Source organism: Sander lucioperca, chromosome 8, assembly GCF_008315115.2.
Source record: "Sander lucioperca isolate FBNREF2018 chromosome 8, SLUC_FBN_1.2, whole genome shotgun sequence".
NCBI classification, from domain to species: Eukaryota; Metazoa; Chordata; class Actinopteri; order Perciformes; family Percidae; genus Sander; species Sander lucioperca.
Genome location: NC_050180.1, coordinates 39763969 through 39780307, shown reverse-complemented (window position 1 = coordinate 39780307; position 16339 = coordinate 39763969). Strand labels below are relative to the sequence as shown.

The 16339-nt window shown below is 40.6% G+C and overlaps 1 protein-coding gene across 1 annotated transcript in view; it reads left to right on the top strand.

Annotated features, from left to right (window-relative positions):
• Nucleotides 1–16339, top strand: part of man1a2 (mannosidase, alpha, class 1A, member 2) — a 130586-nt gene that overhangs the window by 17048 nt on the left and 97199 nt on the right. Inside the window, exon 3 of the mRNA XM_031310949.2 lies at nt 13959–14220. Within this exon, the coding sequence (XP_031166809.1) occupies nt 13959–14220 (262 nt within the window). The remainder of the gene's footprint in view (nt 1–13958; nt 14221–16339) is intronic.

The following is a 16339-nucleotide window of genomic DNA, read 5'->3' as shown; positions in this document are numbered from 1 at the left end:
GTCCTAAGCAGTTGGATCATTATACTGCTGTGTGTAGCAATGATTGACAGGTAGCCATTTATTATGGACAGATACCATAGCTAATCACTTTGTAGCGCTAATCACAGTTTGTAGCGCCAGGTTATTAAATGTGCACGTTGTCATATTGGACAATCTAAATTAGTCAATCAGTGGTTGATCTAATCTGGACATGAATACTGCATTAAAGATTCTCACGCTTTCAACTATATTCAATCTATGATCACTTAATATTACAATTGCGTCTAAAAATGGAACCTGGCTTTTGATTTAGTCATTTTGTGAAGCATCTGGTAACTCACATTTCTTTCTTACATCTAGGACTAATGTTTCACCTCCACAGCAGATACAGTATTTGTAGGGCTCGCACAAGAGGGGAATTACAGCAAATTATTTGTTTGAGAGTTAAGTGGGAGATAATAAAGTGGCCTGCATTTTTAGGTAGGAACCTCAGAAAATAAAATCTTCAAAATGGATTGTTTTTGACGCGTCTCAGATCTAAAACTACTAAAATTTGAGTGAGAATTACTGGTGCAAACTTCACACATGTAACCTTTGAAAACAAAACAACAATAAGATGAATTGAAAGTAAAAACAATTATGAGTTGCAGAACCACTGTCACTACCCGATGTGAGTCGAGTGCAGATGTGAGTTGCGCATGCTCAGATTTAAACTGTTTACGGCACAACGCCAGGGGATCCGGCAAACCTTGTAGCTGTCTATGATTGTTTGATTGCTAACGTTAGCTCAAAACGCCATTCAAGTGACAGCCTTTGTTGTGTTTGATTGCTAACTTGTAGCCAGCAGTGAACGAACTTCGTTATGTAGGTCCATTTTTATTGTATTGACATTACAGAAGTCTCTCGTTAGCAGGTTCTTGTTCTACTTCAGCCTCTAATCTAGAACTGACGTCAGGGATCATGCCGTGAAAATGTGATGCCTTACGCTAAATAATAAATTACTACTATGTAATGTACCTATCTCATTATTCTGTGGCTAATAAATTACAGCTATGTAATGTACCTATCTCATTATTCTGTGGCTAACAGCAAAACAGATCTGCTTCGCAAAGTGACGCATGCGCAACTCACATCTGCACTCGACTCACATCGGGTATTGACACCGCTGTCAAACAACTACGTAGCTGACCGTTTTCGTGTTACTTCCAGCAGCTGAAGAGACAGCAACTATTGTTTAGTTTTATTTTTCAGATTAGTTTATTTTCTTGACATGTTCTTCATGGTGTGGGCGTAATTCAGCCAATACAAATGTGGGACTTTTACGTTGGCATAGAGCCATCAATTTAAATTAGTTAGGTTCAGTATGAAAAGAGACCATTGCGAATTTGTGTAGTTTTAACTAAATCCTTACCAAATGGTCATAGGCCACAGAGTTATGAAATCATTTATTTATTTATTTTTAAAGATTATTTTTTGGGCTTTTGCGTCTTTTAATGGACAGGACAGGTGAGAAAGGGGAGAGAGGGGGAAGACATGCAGGAAATCGTCACAGGTCGGAGTCGAACCCTGGAACTCTGCGTCGGGGCATAAACCTCTAAATATATGTGCGCCTGCTCTACCCACTGAACCAACCCGGCCACAAAATCATTTATTTTACCTTCAGCATTATGCATGTGACGTGTTTGCACCATTTGGCTTCATCCTAATTTTCATCTGCTGAGAAGTGGACACCGATTAGCCCACAGAGCACCTCTCAGCATTTTTAAAACCATCCCTCCCCTACACTAGTTTTTATTCATTTATTCTCCTTTCAAGAGTAGATATGGCTGTTGATGTGTGCAGATGGCACCAAGACCACTCTACCTTTGCACACAAAAGACAGAAGAGCCAGAATTGTGAAACCTCCGATGAGCTTTCAGAAATCAGTTGTTCATTTAGTTTTTATTGGTTTGTCATGGAGATAAAAAAAACAAACACCAGTGTTACAGGCAGGCGGTTCGTTGACTTAAATTATTCAGCAGAGGCCTTGGCTCCTGCACACAAGCCTTTGTGATCCTCCAGGAACGTGTTATTCCATATGCTTCAATAAGGCTCATGTTTTGACAGAGTAATGTGGATTTCATGTGTGAATATATGCAGTAAGCTTGTTGGTTTTTACAAGGCTATTCCAGGCCATTTACTAATTGACTTCATCAGCTAATTACTGACTGTTTTGAAAGTATTCTCTTCTTCTTCTGGGCATCTCACAATACTAGTGTAATGTGGTAATGACACTATAAGCAAGTTCTGTGTGATATATTGCAAGTACACTCTAAATAAGAGGAAATTGTACCTTTTTAAAATGGCTGAATAAATTGTCAGTTAGCAAAATCAATCATGTACAACAGCTTTTGTCTCCTTAGATAAGCCTCTCAGTCCCGTTGTAAGCTGAATTGAAGAGGGGAAATATATATATATATATATATATATCTCTCTCTCAATCTCACAAGCAACAAGATGACAAGGTGCTGCTGATGAGCGAGAATGACCTATTGTGATATGATTGTAATGACATAGTCGGCTGTAGTCGGATATATCCAGAAGCATAATTTACATGATTGTGTGTCTTGTTTAAAAGAGACACAATGTTCTTCACAAATTTGGTTTTGCATTTTATTTTAATACAAAGTTAGATCTTTAAGTACTACTTAAATAATTCCCCCTGTTGTCAAGGTAAAAACTGATTTGCTTGAAATCTATCTAATCATATCTAATTGCATGATTCATGATATTGGAGGGAATGATCATTTTTGTATCATTATTCTCATTTTCATTGAAAAATATAAAAAATAAAAAAACTGATTTGAAGTGTAATTTTTTTTTTTTTTTTTTTTTTTTTTTTTGTGAGGATCTGTACCAAACAAAGATTTTTTTTCTTTAGTCTGTAGGATACGATTTGTAGGCCGGGACGTCTCTGCAGCACCACGATACTTGATTTTAGAATGGTTTGACACTTGGTTTGGCCTTTAAAAAATATTGCCCCCCCCCACCCCCCACCGCGATTTGGATATTGCACTAGTTCATATTACGATTTTGATAAAATTGCGATTAATTGTGCAGCCCTAATGCCCACCCCTGCAGTTGGAGTACCACTACATTAAAATACTGCGCAGGCACTAATAACCCAGCAATCATTGCATATATGACCTTGTGTGTGTGTGTGTGTGTGTGTGTGTGTCTTTGTTGCCATGGTTACATGGCATCCAGCCTGTGCTGCTCTCCCCAGTGCCTTAGGCTTAAAAAAACAACCTTCTCTTAGATACCCCACCAGGCAGAGGGACGACTGCTAGTTGCCATGGAAAAGCGGCATCTTTGGCTGAGCAGCAGATTTCATGACACCACTGAAGACAGGGAAGCTGATAAAATAAGGAAGTGATTACTGGAGGCCTGACGTGACTAAAGCAGCTAATTAGCGAGGTGGGGTTTTCCTTGCTTCAGTCAAATTTCGGCGATGTGGGGAGGGGGACGTTGAGAAGATGTAAGTAAGCTAAAGGTGTAGGTGAGGCTTGCCGTAGTCACCTGGGTGCGTGATAGCTGTGGCCCACGCTTGTCTTTGTTGAAGTAATTGAGTCAGGCAGCTGTTGACGAGCTCTTAACTGCATGTTTGACATTATATGAGACTCGAAAGGATTCCTTGGTGATGCTAGAGTGAGTATGATAATGGCTCGGAGGAAGAGAAAAGAGTGACGTGCGATTAATCAAGGAAGAGCGGCATGCACAGGGAGAGAGAAGAGGGTGCAGAAGGCTAATGCATGTTTCTGTGGGAATTCATTTTCACCAGAATTGTTGGTGTGCACCACTTTGAAACCTGCACATTTGCGTAATTTGCATGATAGTGTTTGTGTTTCCGTGACAATGTGCTGACTTCAGTGCTCGAATGACGTGGGAGCCAGAGGGAGCTGAGCTCCCATAGAGTGAGGACTGGCTCCAATGAAAGCAACAAAGTAAAAAATCTGAGGGGGCCTCTCATATCTGAAGGTGTCTGCCGTATGTGGCATTGTAATTTCATCCTAAACAACGCTCATTATCCATCCCTGTGCGGTCTCTTACCATTAAAGTCGTTAAATTAAAATATAAAATATAGGCTACTACGGGACGTAGACCTGAGCCTACCCTACGCTCATGAACGCAGCATGACTGCACTTCACCACCACACCACTAGGCTATGTGAGCAGTCGATTTGACAGCACTTGCAAGTCTGAAGAGGTCACCTTGCTTTTGAGGTAAATACCTAGCCTGGATGCCAGCCGAACTTAGCCCCGCCCACAAGATTCGAGGTCGGGAAGTTCGGTCTGGACTTGATCCGTTGAGGAGCAATAATGCTCGAACAAGATCTGTTCGGAGCAATCAAATTGTGAGGGCGGGCTTTATACGATGATGGACAGATACAGTAACGTCTCGCTCACATATATGCACGCACGCATACGCACGCACGCACGCACGCACGCACGCACACACACACACACAGCTGATGGTGTCACTGCTGAATCAGCTGTTCAAGTCACAGAGGCTGGTTTTAGAACGTAAGAGACTTCAACTGTTTCAAGGGCCAATAGAGATGTCAGCTAGTAAAGTCAGCTAAAAACTATAGAAATGAAATCCATTTTATTTCTACGTTACAAACAGCTTTACGAAATGGCAGCGTTTTAGCGAAACGGAGCCTCAACAACCGCCCGAAAGCGCGGTAGCGTTATATGGTGGAGCGAGCTAGAGAGAGACTGAAGAGAGAGAGTTAGCAGCGTTAGAACAAAGCCGTGAATCAGAGAAATAAAACGTGTTTTTGCCGATTCATCTCTAGAAATGCAACTGTAGCAAGCATCTCACTATCACTAACGTTATGCACATTCATATTTAGATGAAACAAATGATATTAGGGATGCACCGAATGTTCGGCAACCGAAATTATTAATAAGTAAAAAGGCCGAATAAATTTTGCCGAACAATGACGTTTTTAATGACGCAATCAAATAGTAACCCGCGTAGAGTGAGAGGCGCGCGCTTTATGCAGCAAACATGTCAGCAGTGTGGAAGCACTTTAAAGTGTCAGAGAAAGAGGCAAAAACGGCAGTTTGCAGACATTGTTCTGCTGAATTGTCCAGAGGGGGTGCATCTGCAAAAACGTACAGCACTTCAAGTTTAATTTATCACTTAAAATCAAGACACCCAGAACATCATGCAGAGTACGAGAAAGACACGGCGGCGGCTACGGCAACAGCAGCAGCGAAAAGGAAAGTAGCTCCCAGTCCTAGTACACCCACTCCCATCTGTGGCTGACTTCTTAGAAAAGGCAAAAAAGTTTGCCAATGACAGTGCCAAAGCTAAAGGAATTACTAAAAGGATAATGGAATTCATCGCATTGGATGATCAACCATTCTCGGTTGTAGAGGATGTTGGATTTCGCAGGCTTATAGACCATATTGAGCCCCGTTACACCATCCCTAGTAGACGGCATTTCTCAGACGTGTGCTTACCTGAGATGTATAACGTAGTTTCAACTAACGTCCGTGAGCTTTTGGCTACAGATATTGCAGCCCTCAGCTTCACGACTGATATTTGGAGCTCGGATGTGAGCCCCACCAGTATGCTGAGTTTAACTGCGCAGTGGATCGACACAGATTTCAAGCTACAAAAGATTGTGCTTCACTCACAAGAGTTTAGAGGGTCCCATACAGCTGTAGCCATATCCGAGGCGTTCGCCAACATGTTTGACACTTGGCGTATCGACCGATCTAAAGTGCATGCGGTAGTCAGTGACAACGCAAGAAATATGGCTAAAGCCATGGAAGATAGCAATCTGAAAGGCATACGGTGTATGGCACACACAATTCAACTGGCGGTCAACGAGGGATTGTTGAGTCAGCGCAGTATAGCAGATGTGATAGCGATAGGCAGGAAAATTGTTGGCCATTTCAAACATTCACCGCTTGCCTATGCGCGCCTGCAATCTATCCAAGAACAGTTCGGAATGCCACAAAAACGTTTCCAACAAGATGTGAGCACAAGGTGGAACAGTACATATTATATGCTGGAAAGCCTTTTTGCGCAAAAGCGAGTCTTGGCCACATACATAGCAGATCATGACCTGCCCGCAACATTCAACGCATACCAGTGGGTGTTAATAGAGAACGTTCTCTCTCTTCTCGCCCCCTTTGAGCAGATAACAAAAGAGATAAGCTCATCTGATGCATCTGTGGCAGACGTCATACCCTTACTTGCAGCACTAAAGCGTCTTTTAAACAAAGAGGCTGAAACAGACCACGGAGTGAAAACAACTAAAAGTGCGCTCTTAGAAGCTGTCAGCACACGATTTAGTCAGGCGGACTCAGAACCCCTGTACTGCATCGCGACTGTGCTTGATCCACGATATAAAGATCATTACTTGGATGTGGGGGAAAAGATGCGCACACGAGAAATGATCCAGGCCGAGTTGGATTTGGGAAAGCCGCTAGGTGATGGAGACGGTCAGGTGATGCACAGCGCAGGAGATGAAAACAGCGCAGAGAGTAAACGGGCTCGTACTACAGATGAGCCGCGCACAGTCTCGCTGTCTGACATGTTCGATGAGATCTTCCAAGAGAATAACCCATTTGCAAGACAGAGGACAAGCTCGACCGCTCAACAGTTAGATGGGTATCTCTCAGAAGTCCCCATCCCCAGGAGCAATAACCCTCTCGAATTTTGGAGGACCAATCAAGGCCGCTTCCCCGACCTGGCGCAGATGGCACGCAGGTAGGCTACTTGTATGGGAAATTAATTTAAGATTTTATTTATATTTTGGATTATGGTAACACTTTATAAGTAGTTTCTATTTTTAACATTAACTAACAAAGAAAAACCCTTATTAAAAGCATTTATTAATCTTAATGTTAACATTTACTAATACAGTATTAAAATTAAGTATCACATTTGTAATTTTTGAATTAAAAAGTATCAAAAGTGGTAGGCCTATTTGTTAAAATTGTTAATGCACTTATACTAACATGAACTAAATATTTTTTATTATCTTACATTAACAAAGATTAATAAATACCATAACAAATGTATTGCTCATTGTTAGCTAATGCAATAATGTTAACAAAAGGAAACATTATAAAGTGTTACCTATATTTTATATTATGTATTTTGTGAAAATTTAACTATTTTCAGTGTAGTAAAATAGTAGGCCTACACTGGGTTTCAACCATTTCATTATCTTGAAGACATTGTTCGTTTTGAAATGAGCAACTGTCAGAAAACTGCAATAAAATTTTCAACTATTCTGCAGGTACTTGTCTGCTCCATGCACAAGCACCGACAGTGAGAGACTGTTTAGTGCTGCATCTCATGTCATCGATGAGAAGAGGAACCGACTTTCATGTGACAAAGCAGAGAAGCTACTTTTCATAAAGAAGAACCTGCCACTTTTCCTGAAGAAGTAGGCTAAGTAGGCTTATGTCTAGGACAGTTATTCATTTGTTGTGGGTTCATCCACATTTTTTGCACTATTCAATGCACATTTGTTGTTGTAGACATACAGAGTTACATTCTTTCAGCAGTCAGTTATAGGCCTAACATAGGCTATTCAAGAAGGGGGGTTTCAAAGATGGCCGAAATTTTTATTTTATTTTACTAATTTATTTATTTTAAGTTATATTGTGCTTTGTTTGTATAATATCTGCTGGAATGTTCAAAAAATGTTCAGTGTTAAATAAATATTTTGAAATTGTATTTTTGTTATTTGATTTATTTATCTGAAAGCAACACAAAATAGTAACAAGCAAATTTTTACTATTTAATTATTGTAATGGTGAAAAAATTGGCAAAATTAATGGAAAAAATGCGAAACACCGCGTTCGGTATTCGGCCTTCGGCCAAGCATTTCATTATTATTCGGCTTCGGCTTCGGCCAAGAATTTCATTTCGGTGCATCCCTAAATGATATATCCAGCTTCAAAAAAGTCTAAAAGTCGGGAGTTAGGACCGAAGTGCATTGTGCAAAGAGTATTTTTTAAGAGTAAAGACTATTTCTTTGTATTGCAAAATTGAAATGAAATATGGACTATTACAATCAATAATATGTTGAAATTAATTAAAAGGAATCCATTTCTGTAAATAACAACAATTTCTGTTGTGTGCATGTGTCAAGTTAGAGCCTAGGGCTACCGTGCGCATATACTGCGCAAAAGCACCACTCACACCTAGGCTATTTAATTGTATAGCCTTGTTAGGCTATGTGCGGGGTGTGCCAACTTTTTTTTATGAGATAGAGAGACCCCCTTAAAGACAAAAAGATAATTCGAGCACTGGCTAACTTCCTACGTATACGTACACATATATGGAGCAGAATCAGCACCCATTAGAGATGATGGTGTCAGCTTAACCTCCTCATTGTCTTTTGTCAAACACGCATACAGACATTAGCCAGTCATTTAACATCGGCAACATCTTAATATCACATTTAAATGCATGTTGCTGAGGGCACGCTCACTCACAGAGGCACAGAGGAGGAGTGACAGCCTCTGGGTGTGGACGCACGCACGCATAGGAAATAGAAGACACAAATATGCGTGCTCACACATTAAACACAGAATGTTAAGATGTATCAGGCACTCACTTTCACACGCAAGCTGTATCACAAGCTGGGAAGTACAATACACATACTGCACATGTACTACACAAAAACATGAAATCCCCACAAAGTAAATACAGCACATTTGAAACATTCGTACAAATTCCTGCATTCACTGGCACTATTCTATACACGGTAATTGCCATCTTGGTGTTGCAAAATATGTTTTCTATCAATTAGAGTCAGACACACTGAGTTTCGCTATGAATATTTATGAGTTGTTTCCAGGGCGATGTTGCGTAAGTCGGAAGCTGTTTATTTTGGTCTCTGTTGGCCCCACATTCAGCGTCATGATAGAGTTATAAAATGGATGCTACATTGTGTTGTGTGAAGGATAATTAATACTGAGACTTTACTGTTTGTCTTGCACATTCATTTCTCGGTCTCATCAGCTGTGTGTCACAGTCTCAGTTCTTTATTTCGTTGCGTTCTTTCACATTGTATTTCCTTGTTATTTTTCTATGTATCTTTTACACATTTCCTTTCACTCTTGCTCACGCACTGCGGTAGACTGCTGAAATGGCCGGAGCTTACGGTGTCTTTTGCTCAGTACATGCTGCTAAAGGCTGCAGCCCCAATTAAACCTAGACAGGATAAGCGGTAATGGCAAACGGATGGTTGATTCATGCTGATCACACATTGTCTTTTCCATTTTTTGTCCTAAATAATCTCTCTCTATATATCATAAATACAGTAATAAATAAATATATAAATCTTTTCTCCTCCTTTTTTATAATTTTTTTTGGGTCTGTTGCTCTCTCCAATTGGGTTTTATTTCAGTGGGGATGCTTTGCCTCGTATTGGGAGCATAGCCATGTATTTTGTTTTCGGAGGTACAGTGAGTTTTTTTCACCTGCGTCTGTTCGGTACTTCGGTGACTCACCCTGAACCTTAGTGGGAAGAATGAAGGAATGTTTGTTCGCATCTTTGGAATAGGTCAATAGTTAACATTACTGTAGTGTCCCCTTTTTTAAAGATTATTTTTTGGGCTTTTCCGCCTTTAATTTTTGACAGGACAGCTAGGTGAGAAAGGGGAGAGAGAGGGGGAAGACATGCAGGAAATCGTCACAGGTCGGATTAGAACCCTGGACGTCTGCATTGAGGCATAAAGTACATGTGCGCCTGCTCTACCACTGAGCCAACCCGGCCACCAGTATCCCCTTTTTGATTCCAAATTATTTTGCATGTCATACCCCATCTTCCCTTTTTACATTAATCTAGTTTAGGATGAGTTTGGATTGTATTTTGATATTTCATACAGTTTACTTTTTAATTAATAAGGGGAAAAGGTGGCATCCGCATGCAGCCTGTTCAGAGAGTTTTTTAAGTGTATGGTCAAGTGCAACCATGTTAGATGATATTTGTTGATGCCTCCCACTCATCCTTTGCACCGCCCTAGTCACAAAATCACCTTATCAGTCCCTCCAGGATTTTGCGATGTTGCGATGGCGCCAATTCACGCGAATTCAACCAATCACCGCGAATTTGGCGCGAGTCGCAATTTTGACCAGTCACCCAAACTTTTCCGCAAATTTGACCAATAACCTGAAGTTTCCCATGACTTCAGCCAATCCCAGCAGTCCCACGTGCCGTCAGTATGTGACTCTGAGAGCCAATGACCAAGTGGGAGTGAGAACGGCCACGGGTTGATCATTTCCTTGTTTCTGATGAAGACGAGATGTGTGTGACTGACTCTGACATCTCACATTTACCTACAAAACGTACAGCGAAAGACCGTGCAAAACATTTCAGACCGCCCTGCCAACCTGTATACATTTTAACATCAATGTACGCTGTAAAGTTTTTTCTCTCTAAAGTCGCTGAAAGCGGCTGCTGTTTCAATCCTGTCGGCTCTCTGCAGTGGGCGGGGCTGCTCAGTTCCCCCCGCGACTTACGCGAGCACACACACGCAAACACACACAATCGCACAGGATGGATGCAGGAAAAACCGGAGATGAGACGACACGATGACCTAAATTGAGGACAGCTAGATATAGACCTATATCCTAAATTGAGGACAGCTACTCTCGTTATTGTAAGTGCAATGATAAGTTAAAGTCCAATAGGTACTTTATCAAACCGTATGAATGTGTGTCCCAGGCCAGGTTAGGAATTTAACTAACAATGTAAAGATCAACAAGCCACTGACAGATATGTTCAAATTTGATTAATTCAATAAATTATTATTTTTTGTCTTAAATCCACCAGCCATTTTCATATTAAACCAACATTTGCAGCATCCTGAGCCTTTTTGGTAAGGTTACTAGGAAATCTCAGCCCACAGTAGTTTTATTCTCCCCAAAACAAGTTTCCTTTTTATTTTTAAAGATCTATAAAAAAAAAAAGCTTGCAACTTTCACTGTCTCCCGCAACTTCATTGCAACAAACATACAAAAGACATCACAACTTTTATCGCAACTTTTTACAGAAGCTCCCACGAAATCAGGCATTTTGGGCCACAACAATCTCAAAAAAAGGCTGGGAAATCCTGGAGGGACTGCCTTATATTCATGTTTTGCTGCTTTATTTCCCTTTTGTTAAACATTCTTCAACCAGTATCTAATTGCAGCTTACATATATTAGGGACTTTACTTGGATAAACTCCCTTTACAGTCGTCTGAAGGCGGCAGTTACGCTAAATCACCTGCGCCATGTGCCTCTGTCATATCACCAAACGCTCCCAAACACGCCACCTTTTTCATGGTTCCTCTGGTGAAGTTGGCTCAGGTTGTTCTTATCATGCCATGTATACAACAAACACATCGCTCCTCTCTCTGCTTCTCCCTCCTACCTTTTTGTCGATCAGCGGGGACTGTGTATGGATGTAGACGTGCAAATGTAGAACACCTGAGCTGAGGGCAAAATATACAAAACCTTCATGTGCATAACACATTGTAATCTTACATACACCTGCCTAGGTGTGATTGTTTTGAATTTGAATTTGAATTTATTTCAGGATAAGTTTCTTCAGTTTCTTTGGTCTTGCCACACCGCAAAGTTTAAATGTACAAAGTATTTGTTTTTCTGGTCCACATGCCAGTACGGAAAAGAAGAAGACAAAAGGACAAAGATTTACATACTCGTTGGGTATCTCAAAGCCATTATTGGGTGCAGTCTGAGTTAAAACGCACACTCTTTAACACACACACACACACACACACACACACACACACACACACACACACACACACTTGTTTTCTCCGAGATGTTGAGCTGTGGAGGTTTGCAGCCGAGTCCACACAGCTCACAGCAGTTTGTCAGTTCTTCCCACATTTCCTGTGTTTATCTCACAGAAGGTCATTGATAAACAGACTTGCATGTTTGTACTCGGATGACTCATATTTATTGGACTCACATCTAACACATTTTATGGTTTAATGATTGATTATTGTTACTTCACTGTAAACGGTAATTTTGGAACTGACAACTTCAACCAACCGGGTTGATGAAAAACTTCAGGCACTGACTCATGTGTCAAGGAAACGTAATCCTCTGTCCCTATTCCGTTCATATCATATTGATGTTTGGTAATTTAGTTTGTTGCCTCGTGCAAGACATCAACTAGGCAATAGACATCAAACACTTAAGGGAGCAAAAACCATTCACGTTTAAAATGTATTTTGAAGCTTACACAGTTTACTGCTAAGACTACAATTATAATTTCAGGTGTAAAACAGCTCCTCTTACATTGAAAAAAATAAAAGCCATGTTTGATTCCATTCATGTCCTTCCACCCACACTGCACCCATCTCTTGAATGTGATTATTACAAAGGGTATGACCTATACGTGTAAATATGATTAGTTACAGCTAGAGATGGCCCGATACCATTTTTTGCTTCCCGTTACTGATTCTGATACCTGAACTTGCGTATCGGCCGATACCGAGTACCGATCCGAAACCAGTGTGTCATATATTTTATTACGTTTTAACAACTGCATACTACTATCCCTGTATGGATGTGATATTATTTCTATCTTTGTTGTCAGTCTGGCTCAAGTTAAAGTCTTTGTGAAACATAAACAATGAATGCCACAGAACTTTCTTTTATTATGCAGTTTGACAGTCAGTTATAACGGAAAAAGAACATAAATAAACTACTTTAACGTTGATTTTCTTTAGGGCTTTATTATGTGGTATCTGATCAGTGCATAAACTCCACTACTTCCCGATACTGATGCCAGCATTTTAGGCAGTATCGGAGACGATACCGATACCGGTATCGGAACATCTCCAGTTACAGTATTGCCCAGCCAAAAAAAAAAAAAAAAAGATTTGTCATCTAATGTTTGCTAGTGTCTTCATGTAACAGACATGGGGTGATATACCCCCCAAAAGCTGCCTCCTGTCCCGCAGGAAGCTCATCAACCTGGAGCCCAGTTGACATGTATGTATATTATTTGAAGCCCTCATAACAGGCAAGCAAGATTTTAAGGCCATTTTTAAATCTTTCTTCCTTCAGTAACCGCAGAAGAACAGTACAGTGTCATCACCCTCTTGTCACCTTTGCTTCAGCATCCAACCGTTTGTTTTTCAATACTGACCCACTTAGAGTTGTGTCAACACCCTGGGGCTTGTTACCAACACGTGAAACCAAAGATGATGTTTCTTATTCTGGCCCAGCTTGCCTTCTCACTGTGTTCCTCTACACCTGTCCTATTTCCTGGAGCAGATGTTATTGCAGAGTAGTGGGTGGGTGGGGGGTGGATTTCCTATTAGAGACTGATGGGTTTTATATTTTCCATAATAATCTGAATTAGAGGGGGGTGAGTTTTAGTCTGGTTTCCTGCAGCTGTTTATTGCAGAGGTTTTTTTTTATTTATTTTTTAAAGATTATTTTTGTTGGGCTTTTCCGCCTTTTAATGGACAGGACAGCTAGGTGAGAGAGAGGGGGAAGACATGCAGGAAATCGTCTCAGGTCGGACTCGAACCCTCAACCTCTGCGTCGAGGCATAAACCTCTATGTAAATGTGCGCCTGCTCTACCAACTAAGCCAACCTAGACCTTCAGGGTAAGAAATGATCAGAGGTGCTACGTCACACAGCAAACACACGTAACGTTTCCTGTGTTAACTCTCCAACACAATCTATCACACATCTATTTCCCAGAGGTTCAGGGTGTGTTCTCAAAGTTCATCTTAAATTAATTTGAAAAAGAACCCCCTCTGGACACCCTTCTTCCCCAAATGGTTAAGATTTTTGGTTAAAAGAACTTTTCCACCCAGACAAGACTAGCAACTACTTTGTGGAAGCTATTGCTGATCTAAACGAAAAATACAAAAAATAATAATAACAAAAGAAACTTACCTCCCGCCTTTTGCCTGCCTCCTACAGGGAGGAGGAGGAGAGCCTGCGGGACAAGATTCGGGCGGACCACGAGCGAGCACTGCAGGAGGCAAAGGAGAAGCTGAGAAAGTCACGTGAGGAGCTGCAGGCTGAGATTCAGACAGAGAAGAACAAAGTAATGGAGGACCTGAAAAAGAAGGATGCGGGGCCTAAACCTTTGCCACCCGTCCCCATGCCCAAAGTGGTGAGCGTCAGTGATGGTGAGCCACCAGAGCCTGATGCCAAAGAGAAACGCGACAAGATAAGAGAGGTAAGTTGACCGCTGATTAGTAGGTTGGATTCCATTTTTTACTGGCATTTACTTCTATGGTGCCATTTTGAATAATGTACGTGGGAACCCATCATGGTGCAGGTTATTTCACTGCTTCTTACTGATGGGGTCGACTACACGCTGAGGGACTCGTATTAGTAGGAGTGCAGCAAGAGCAATCAAAAACTGTAATAAAACTGCACTTTAAGGGACAGATAGGGATTGTTTTTGAAGTAGTGGGTTTCTATGAGGTACTTCCCCCGGTCAGTGTATTACCTACTGTAGATGGCTCGCCTCCAGTTTGTAGAAGCAGGCAGGAGGACAGTCATGGAAGCTTAGCTATGTACTGCTGTGGATGGGGGCAGCAGCTAAATGTATTTCATACTATCAATACATACATTTTTGTTGTCAGTAAATCTATCAGTATCAGTATAGCTTTATTTCAGGTTTGATTACAAATTTGGCCCTGTGGAAAGTTCATCACTGTGAAGGATCAATAACTGCAATCTTTGCCTCTAGTTCTAGTGATTGGAGTGGGGTTAAATAATCCATTTAGATTTAGTTGTGAGGGTGTTTGGAGCTGTGTGGTGCTGCTGCCAGCAACACCTTTTAACAAAATTATGAAACAAATTGTACTTTTTTATAATTGACAATCAGCCAACTCCAAGTACTTGTTAAGTACTTCATATTAATTAGAAAAGCTATATTGGGCCCACACTTATTATTCTTAAGCAGTTGTTGCATTGCTCATTTGCTTTCTGTTGGTTCATAGTCTTAAAAAAACTGAAGTTAAAGCAAAACATTTTTCTTTGTATAACAAAATATGTTAACCCTGAGTGGATGTAGAAAGACACAGGCTTGCATGAATTAAAACAGACTTAAGTTGATTAGTAGTTATCTTATTTTCCGATTCTCCGGAACCTGATACGTGATGCAGCTCTGTATTGGCAAATCACGGCATTCCCAAACAATTACTGCTAAAATTATCTCTTTTTTTTTAACCTTGAGCTGGTGATCACGATAAGTGAGTTATGGTACGGGGAGTTATGAGTCTCAATAACATTATTTCATGACACCTTTGTGTCTCTATATCAGCATCTTTGTAGTCTTTATCTACACTGAATATAATGTTAACTGTGGAGAGAAATCAAGAAAACCAGTCGGAACTAGCAGGATACTTTTGCTGCTCTGTGGACCAGTCATGCCACTCGCGCTCTTTGTTCCTCCAGAAATAGAAATTAAACTCAATTTTATGCCTTCCAAAGACATATTTCATAGACTCTACAGAACACAAAATCCCTTTTCACCACTTCCATCAGCTCACAGCTCTGTGCAATTTTGCTATTCTTCTTATTACGCGCCCCGAACATTAGTGGCCATTAAACCTTTGTCTGGAGATAGAAAGAGCTTTAGGACAATACAAGAAAAGGACTGGAATGGATTTGACTATTAACTGCTCCCATACTATTCACCTGTCACATCATGAGGTATTGCTGGCCCAGAGCTGTTGAAAAAAGCTGGCTGTTGCAGGGAATGGGCCGTAATACAAAGGCACAGTTCACTTTCCATAAGGTTTGTTCATCAATAATGTTGGAAAAATCCTAGTTGGTTTAGACAATTCGTTGAGTCGCTAATGCAGAAATCAAAATAATGTTTAATCTAATTCTAGTGGTAGAAGGTAAGGCTTCCCCCCAGGTTTTCATTACTTTTCAATGAAGAATTCTTAATATAACTTCATTCATGTTCTCTCCTCTTTCATTTCATTTCAAACCTTTATTTAAAACTCAAGGCCCATTGAGGGAGACCCTCATTTTCAATGGGGCCGAGTGCACAGCATGCATTACAGCAAATTGCATTATAATAATAATAACAATAACCTTTAAATTACAACAGATAAAAAGTTTAAACAATCAGGCTAAACAGACACAAGAAGATACATAGAAGTCATTTATCAAAGCCTTAAACTGACTGATGGATGGGGGAGAGACCAATTTTAAGGTGCTTTGTGCCGCATTCCAGGAATGTGGAGTGGCAAACGAGAAAGCAGTCTTGCCAAGCTCAGTCCTCAAGTAAAAGCCATTCATTGGACCGAGCGAAAAATAGATTTACATATGGAGTT